An 8439-nucleotide genomic window follows, 5' to 3' on the forward strand; every position below is an offset into this window, starting at 1 on the left:
CTGCGGGTTCTTGTGCCTTTTGCCGATTTATTGCCACAGAAGATCGCCCAGAGATCGGCACGATTATGCTGGTGCTTCCTCAACTTCCTCTCGATATTCATTGGGCATTGGTCAGTTCTGCTCCCGGGTGCCAGAGAACACAAGTTCTGCTCTGCTCTGATCTAAATCAATTTAATTGAGGTCCAAGTGCTGGCCCTTGGCCCGGCTTAATTTGTTGATTTGTGCTCGCTCTCTCACTCTCTCTCTGTTGAAACCCATTAGCAGTGTCTATCAGTGTGAAATCTGAGGCAGCCAGGGTGTTCGGGGGCTTCTATCGGATGGATCTGGAAGGCAGTAGGGGAACAGATAGAAGAAGGTAGTGAGAACTGAGGGACATATGGGTTGTCTGTGTGTGTTTTCTTGAATCTGTGGGGCATAAAGTTTCCTCTTTGAAGGATGAAGAACGCAGCTTCTGGGGTCATTTCCGGCTCAGCCTTAAGCAGGCCCCCAAGTAGATGTCTTGAACTTTGGGCCCCACAAGAAACGCTCGCAATTCCCCTACGGCAAGTGCAAAATTGAAAAGTTCAGATGCCAACTGATCATGCAAGGCTGTCTTTCATCCCAAGCCCGGCATGAACTCACTTCCGTTCTCCAGAGGGGCGGAGGGTCAGATCTCAAGTGCAATTCGTAATTACTCATTCATAATTTCTGCTCGAGTATGAGTATTTCTCGGTTCTCTGTCTTCAATTGAAAGAACTACGCATCGTGCGAGTACTAGGCTTATTCATTCATTCATTCATTTATTTACGAGTATTTATTATTCGAATTGGTTTCGGGGGCTGGGGTGGGGTGGGGTGGGGTCGGGTCCAGCAGAGGTCTGGCGGCGTAAATTAACTTAATTGAAATTCGGGTCAACAGAGAGGCCAAGATAATGAAAGAAACTAATTAAGGAGAACTACTGGAACCCCCCCTCACCACCCCTCACCCCCTCTAGGCGCTCTCTGATTGCCTGCGCCACTGCCCACATGATTTTTTTCTATTGTTGTTGCGGGGTTTGCGCATTTGTCGCTTAAATATTTTCAAATATTTTCCCAAATTGTATTTGTATTGCCATTATTTGATTAGTTGTGCGCCCCAGTGTCCGTGGGTTAACAATTATTTTATTAATAAATATTTGAATGGCCTGCCCTCATCCGAACCTCTACCATCATCATCATCATCATCGTCATCGTAGAGCTCTGGTAATATCGAGTGCTGGCCAGCCGCCACATCAGTTTCAATTAAAAACACATTTTGTGGTCACTGTGTGGTCGCCACTTGGAGGGTTCAAGGGGGTCGGGTCGCCTGGTTAGGGTTCCAATTTACCCCGCGAGGTGACACGCCCGATACTTGCGGGGCTTCCCAGCAGAGAGCGGGGACCGGGGACTGGGTGTGGTATAGGGGATCCCTGGTGTGGTGCCATTGTGGTGGCCATCATCAAACTGGATTGCGGGCTTCAATCGATAAATGTCAATATTTTTGCACGACAACTTGGCTAAAAGAGTGCAACGGGCTTAGTGTCAGCTGATATCTGTGTTAGTCGATGGGCAAGAACCTCTCTCTAACCCCCCTCTAACCCCCAGTTGAAAGTGGAATCAAAAGCCGTTCAAGTAGTACAAATAGGACTTACTATATGAGTTTTATCAGTGTTCTCCCAGGGAAAGTACCTAAAAAGAACTCATGGTATGGGTAAAAAGTCTGAAATTTGTGCATAAAGTTCAATTTTAAAGCTAGAGCATTCAAATTTTGTACAAAAATGTGAAATAATAATATGGAATTTTGGTTTTTTTTTTATTTTTCTATCAAACCACAACTTCAACACCTCCTCTCCCAAGAAACCAAGAAAGAAAAGAACCAAGAAAAAATTTAAAAATTTCTATATATTAATTCAAAATTTTCTTAAAGATATGTTTATAGCTCTTCATCGTTTAGCTCAAATTGTAGGAAGGAATAACCGATCAAGTTAAACTTAATGGGAAAAGGGTATTCCATCGATAACTCTATGCCTGATGGACTTATCCGATCCGTATATGTCCATCTTTCCCAGACAAAACTCGTTTCTCTATATATATTTTAGTATATACATCTCTAAAGGGTTCCGTAACGCTTGGCCACAGCTCTCCTGCTAGCCCCCTCGCCAAAATATTGAGAGACATCTGCAAAAAATCCCTAACACCTAGGCCACCACTTAGACACCTCTTTCAACGGCCTTTGAACTGCCCAAGAAAGTTCCCTAGCTTACAGATGTAGCTACTGCTTCATCCTATCAAAGATCTCTATAGAGAGTAGCCACAAAAAAGGAGACAAAGCCTTGGAAATCCAAAGAAAAAACCCATGCAGGCCTTAAGCCTTTGCCCAAACAAAGCGAAGAACTAACCGATTATATATCAAATATTTATGAAATACGGCAGGAGGATGGGAGGATGGGATAGAAGACGGATACGGATAGGGATAGGGATAGGCCTAAGCCACGGTTGAGGGGTTTGAATCATTAACGGGCTACAGGGAGCAACCAGGAGTCTAAACGCACAAGAAGTGTAACAAACGGCACACGCACAACGCCGGAGGAGAGCGATCCTTGTGTAGGTCCTGGCCTGGTCCTGTCCTGGCCTATGGTTGCACGCTGGGTAATCAGGTCTTGGCATCTGCTTGAGCCTCGGACCCACAAGGTTGCTCTTTCGACTCACCGTAAGCCGTGCACTTAACCCGGGTAATAAGATAGGTGAGGCAGGGGATCCGCACGGTCCATTCTGCTTGTTATCTTTGCAAATTGCATGTCGAGCACTTAAGCCAATTGTACGAGTATGAGAGAGCTACAGCAGATCCTTACAAAGGAGAACTGGTTAAGACGTTTTTGTGCGCTTGAGCGCGTGCTACTCTCTCTCTCTCTAGGCCCCTGTCTGGTGCCCATTCTCTTTCCAATTCTATTCTAAAGTGATACAGTTAAACAAATCCCAGGGCAGCCGCAATCCATGAACCAATAATGCTGCCACAGGAACACGCGAAGGATACCCTCTCTCTCTCTCGTACCCTGGACTGATTTAGCGACTTAGACCTTCGGCCTAGTCCCGGGCTTAGGTAAGTGGATTGCCGATTCCGCTGCCATGCCGGTAGCATACGAGTATAATTGGGAAATGTGTTAAGTATATAATGCGCTCATCCGATCTATTTCAATAACAAACCGAAGCATCTTAAGCTGGGCAAACCAGGCCTGCCGTCCTATATATCCCAATAAAACAATGCCCCTGATCTGGGGATTGGGCACAAAAGTTTTCCCATCTATGGACCGGAGTATATGCAAAATATTGGACTGCTCGATGGCTTGGCTTAGGGCGTGTGGGCCCAAAAGGCGATTTAACTCTTGCGCTGGACCTAAGCCGAGCATAAGCCCCAAATATGTACATACAAGGGGCATACAGGAGCTTGTTTTTAGGAAAAGAGTTCTGCGCTAGAGGCAGCAGAAAAGAGCAAATTCTATGGCTATTTGATAAACAAAGCAATGGGTTGGGTAGAGGAACAGGGATTGTCCTATATGCATATGAACTGAAAAAGGTAGAGCTTCATGGAGATGGAGATATGGGAGACACTCCTAAAAGAGCAGTAGCTTCTATGCCTCTAGCTCTCTCCACCTCGTAAACCTCTAGATCCTAGACGAGACTACCTCAAAACCCGTTTAACGATTGCAATACACATCAATCCACCTCAAGACCCTATCCCCACTCGAATGGCCTTTAAAGGTATCACGATCTGAACTATTATACAACCCAATCCCTCTCCCTCTCCCCCTCCACCTATCCCCATCTGACACCTTATAAAACTGCCAGCTAATCGTTTCAATAACATGATTTACCCAGCACACACACACACACACACACACACGCGCGCACACACACAATAATTTACAATTATTGAAACGATGAAAAATGGGCACACAAAATATGATAATTGCTACTGATCGCAGCCCAATGGAGGGAGCCCGCGTCCCTGCTGCCAGAAAGAGAGGGAACGAGGATTAATCTAGTAACGATGATATTAATTATCATTTCGTTTACAAATCGCTGTAGGAAGGGGGGACACAAAAGCGCTGTATTTATGATATTATCAAGGCTTGTTATTCGAATTTTCTTTGTGGGGTGGGGGCGGGGGGAAAACTTGTTGATGCCATTGATATGAGGCAGCGATGGAATGGATGATGATGATGATGCTCCCTTTTTCTCACATTTTTTACTCCAACGCGCACTTACAGATACACAGATACACACACATGTCAAGTGATCAAAGAATCAGAAGCCGCTTTCCCAACAGTGAAAATATACGAAATGAAGCCATCAGAGAAACCCAAAAAAACAAGGCCCAGTCCCGGGCCCGGGCTATTGCTCTGCATGTCGGTGCCCTTTCTAGTATTTCCTTAAGGTTCTCATCTTTCCCAAATCGAAGACGGGGCAGCGCTGCAAGAGCCCGGGCATATTAGTTTGAGAAATTGTATAACAAAAGTGAGAGAGAGAGAGAGAGAAGTGTGCTGTGCTCTCTGTCCAGAACTAGTAGACAATGGCCTGGCTGGACCCCATATCTGGCTGGGATCTTACCTGCGGTGCCCGGCACACATCTCTCACAGCTGGAGTTGTCACTGGGCATGTAAAGACCTAAACAATATTGAGACAACAACACACTGCGGCCACTGGGGGTAAAGTCAATGGGTGATGGCTCATTTTGTGCGACTCCGACTCCGGCTCTGGCTCCGACTCTGGCTCCGACTCCGGCTCCTACTCCCTCGTTTTCTGCCTTTTTTTTGGGAATCATTTTCATGTTTGCCGCTGGCTCAGCAAACAACTAATTAAGTCATCAGGATGAAAGGAAACTCAAGCTAGAGGAAGCTGAATAAATGTGAAACGAACGGCGTTGGACAGCAGATGTATGGCCCAAAAAAAAGGTGAATAATCATCATCAAAATATTAAGACATTTCAATCTTGTTTTTCTCTGAAAAAATTCACCAAAACCCAAGGAAAAAATATGGAATTTTTCTTTTAAAATTTTTTATTTATTTTTGTAAACTTTTTTTGATATATGCTGTATAGGTATATATTTTTCGGCCCCCATTCGGCACCAGAGGGCGGGGCCCTCACCAGAGCGGGCCTTTTTCCTGGGGTTTTTCGTTTTGTCGACTTTCCAGGCCGACAATGGGGGCCCGCTGAAGACCAAATGTTTGTGAAATGGCCGAAAGAATTTGCTAAATGCAGCATTTAGACGTCATAGGATGCGGGGAAGGTGGCAGGCAGGCAGGCAGGGAGCACTACCACACCCCAGTCCCCACTGTGTGACGGCGGCGGCGGCTTGGCAAAGCCTTGTCCCGTGGATCCAAAGCGCTGGGCGTTGCAGCCTCGGAGGCACTCCTTAGCTGGCGGGGAACTTGCCGAAGAACTGCATCCGCTGGAAGAGCTCGGCGCTCATGTGCGGAGCATAGCCCTGCAGCTGGCCGGGATGCGGCGACTGCTGATGGCTGGGCGGGGCGGCAGCGGCCGCCTGGTACTGCATCTGCTGGTGGAGGGCCGCCTGGTAGGCGGCGGGATTCATGCGCTGGTAGAGCGCCGCAGCGGCAGCGGCGGCGGCGGCAGCAGCGCCGGCAAAGGGCACGCCTGGGTAGCCGTAGCCGGGCGCGGGGGCACCATAGCCACTGGGCATCATGGGCGAGAAGATGGCCTGGCGGTAGGCGGCGAGGCGGGTGCGGCTGGCGCCGGGATTCTTGCGGCGCAGCTTGCCGGTGGTCTCGCCGATGAAGACCTCCTCGGCAGAGGGGTCCAGGATCCAGTAGTTGCCCTTGCCGGGGTCGTCGTAGCTGCGCGGGATCTTGGTGAAGCACTTGTTGAGGCTCAGGTTGTGCCGGATGGAGTTCTGCCAGCCCCGCTTGTTGGCCTTGAAGTAGGGGAAGCGGTTGATCAGGTACTGGTAGATCCCGTTGAGGGTCAGGCGCTGCTCGGGGCTGTCCTGGATGGCCATCATGATGAGGGCATTGTAGCTGTACGGCGGCTTCTTGGTGTCGCTGCTGCAGCCGCTCATCTTCTGCTTCTTGCTGGGGTTGCCCTCGCCCTCGCTCTCCTCCTCCTCCAGCTGGTCCTCCTCGTCGTCGAACTCCACGTCCAGCTTGTCGTTGTTCTGCGACGACAGCGACTCGGCGGCACTGCTCATGGGTGTGCTGGTCCGCGAGGGGCTGTCGAAATCCTCCGAAGCCGACAGCTCGCCATCGGAGTTGCCATAAGGATGCACATACTGCTGGTGATGGTGTTGGTGCTGGTGTTGGTGATGGTGTGGCAGGGGCATGGGCTCATGCTTGATGATCGGCGCCGATGTTGCGGTTTTGTTTGTGGGTTTCTTGGCCAGAATGGCGTCGATGGAGAAGTTGCTCTTGAACTCCATTTCGCAGACACTTTTCACCATTTTCATGCGATTTACAGACTATAGTTTTTCTTTCTTTGGTTTCTTTGGAACACACACTAACGGATTGCTCTGTTCGAGTTGTGGTTGTGGCACGTTGCAAGCTGTGGGCAATACTGATTCTCTACAGCTCGGGCGAGCGCTATTTATAGTCCAACCCCTCGTCGCCGCTCGAAGGGAAGTCTACAAAAGAGGCCTGAGAGAGCGCACACAGAGGCAAGGCGCTCTCTCTCTCTCTCTCTCTTGCCGCTTAGGTAGACGGAAGACTCCGCCCTCCATTCGCTCGACGCTCAACCATTTTGTTCCACAGGTTCCACATCGCTCTCTCTGTTTTCTCTCGGTTTTGTTTTTGTTTTGGATGTTTTGGATGTTGTGTGGATGTTTATTTGCAGTCTTTTGCTGCTTCGGCGTCAAAATATCCATTACATCCAATCCAAACAGCCGGAATGGGGTTGGCAGCCGTCTCTTTCGCGCCCCCTGTTTTGACCATTAATTGAGCCAACAATTTTCGATAGGGAGTCGCCACTTTAATCGTGATTCGTATCGAATCGAATCGAATGCCGGGCTTTGAATTTCGTGGAATTAGTTTTAAGAGACCTCAAGATTCCACCTAATCCCGCCCGAAACTAGTTCAAGGGTCCTCTGGTCCGGGATTACTTGAGGCAGATCCCTTGGCTTGGCTTACGGCACGATTTTCAACAGCTCAATGGAGCTCAAGCGCTTGGTCTGCTGCCAGGTAATCCCATCCATCCCCGTCCCGTCCTCTGCTGAAGGGTTAAAACCCTTAAATCAACGGGATTTGTTCTAGTTTCGCGACAGATCTCCGAATTAGTTCTGGCCGGTCGTTCTCCGCCATCCGTTCGAGTAGCTCTCCAGAGAGTAGCAAATATTTGTGCTCAGGCTTTTGGGCAGTTGTTGAAAATGGGTTTAAATAAGTTAAGTTATGTTTGGCAGACTTTATTTGGAAGTTAAATGAAGGCTGGGATCACAGGGGAGGCTGTGTTGAGGGAAAAGTGGAAGGGAGAGCAAAGATAGACAGGGATAGGGACATGGGTTATACGGGGAGGATTAATGATTGAAGTTATGCCTGTTTTCTAGGTATAAATATATGCTAAACCTAGGAAATATAACAGAAAAAAATTAAAAAAATTATTTCGAATTTTCAGAAAGTTTTCTGTAAATTATGGCCCTAATTATTCCCTTATTTTTAGAGATCTATGACGATATTTCACATCTTTTATAGGGCCAAGTTCCAATTTTCATTACAGATTATCCTTTGACTTTTTCTATGTTAAAAGTGGGTTCAAAATATATTAAAAATATTTCCTTCTTTGCAATTTTTAGCCCGTAAATTTCTTGTAATATGAAAACTCTTGGAATACATTTTAGATAGATATTTTGGTATACTTCTGGTTTCAAAAAATTGCATATATTTTAAGGCAGCGTTGACAATTTTGGTAGTTAAGTGAACTCAAGCGAATCGCTGCCACATGCAACTCATGTGGCAAGTCACCGAATGTGTCCTTTGAAGGAGTGCAGATCAAACGAAGCGTCTCGGGCACTAGACTACCGAATTCGATGGGATTTGTGCGTGGAATGGGCCTCGATCGGACTACAATAACAAGGAAGTACAAGTGGTTTTTGTTTCGACAGTGTTTTATGTTTTTATGGCATGTTTTGTTAGAACAATTGAACAAATATGTACATCCCATGCTATAAATTGGGCGAAAGTCAAGTACAGACAATGAAGACGTCAGCGCTGTGGGCTATCATGGATAGATGGATGTGAGAGGGAGCGGGGGACAGGCAGAGACATTACTTGTCGGCGGCATTAGGCTTTTGATATCTTAGACAACTTGACAAAACAATCAAAGCAGCAGCACATGTTCCAAATGACTGTCTATTAATTTTACTTCTTACTTGTATTTTTCTTCTTTTTTTGCGCTGAACAAAACAATGGACGGGAGACAGCGCACTTTTGACGCAGTAGT

The 8439-nt window shown here is 47.3% G+C and overlaps 1 protein-coding gene across 1 annotated transcript; it reads right to left on the reverse strand.

Moving 5' to 3' along the window:
• Positions 1–5082: 5082 nt before the first annotated feature.
• slp1 (sloppy paired 1) lies at positions 5083–6579 on the reverse strand. Its single transcript, XM_001356634.4, has one exon. The coding sequence runs from the start codon at positions 6455–6457 to the stop codon at positions 5411–5413; it is 1047 nt and encodes a 348-aa protein (XP_001356670.4). The 5' UTR covers positions 6458–6579; the 3' UTR covers positions 5083–5410.
• Between the last annotated feature and the right edge of the window lie 1860 nt (positions 6580–8439).

Source organism: Drosophila pseudoobscura, chromosome 4 (assembly GCF_009870125.1).
Source record: "Drosophila pseudoobscura strain MV-25-SWS-2005 chromosome 4, UCI_Dpse_MV25, whole genome shotgun sequence".
NCBI classification, from domain to species: Eukaryota; Metazoa; Arthropoda; class Insecta; order Diptera; family Drosophilidae; genus Drosophila; species Drosophila pseudoobscura.

What these genes read in the sequence shown, in the direction of transcription:
- slp1 (XM_001356634.4), bottom strand. Translation starts at nt 6,457, where the DNA reads ATGAAAATGGTGAAAAGTGTCTGCGAAATGGAGTTCAAGAGCAACTTC.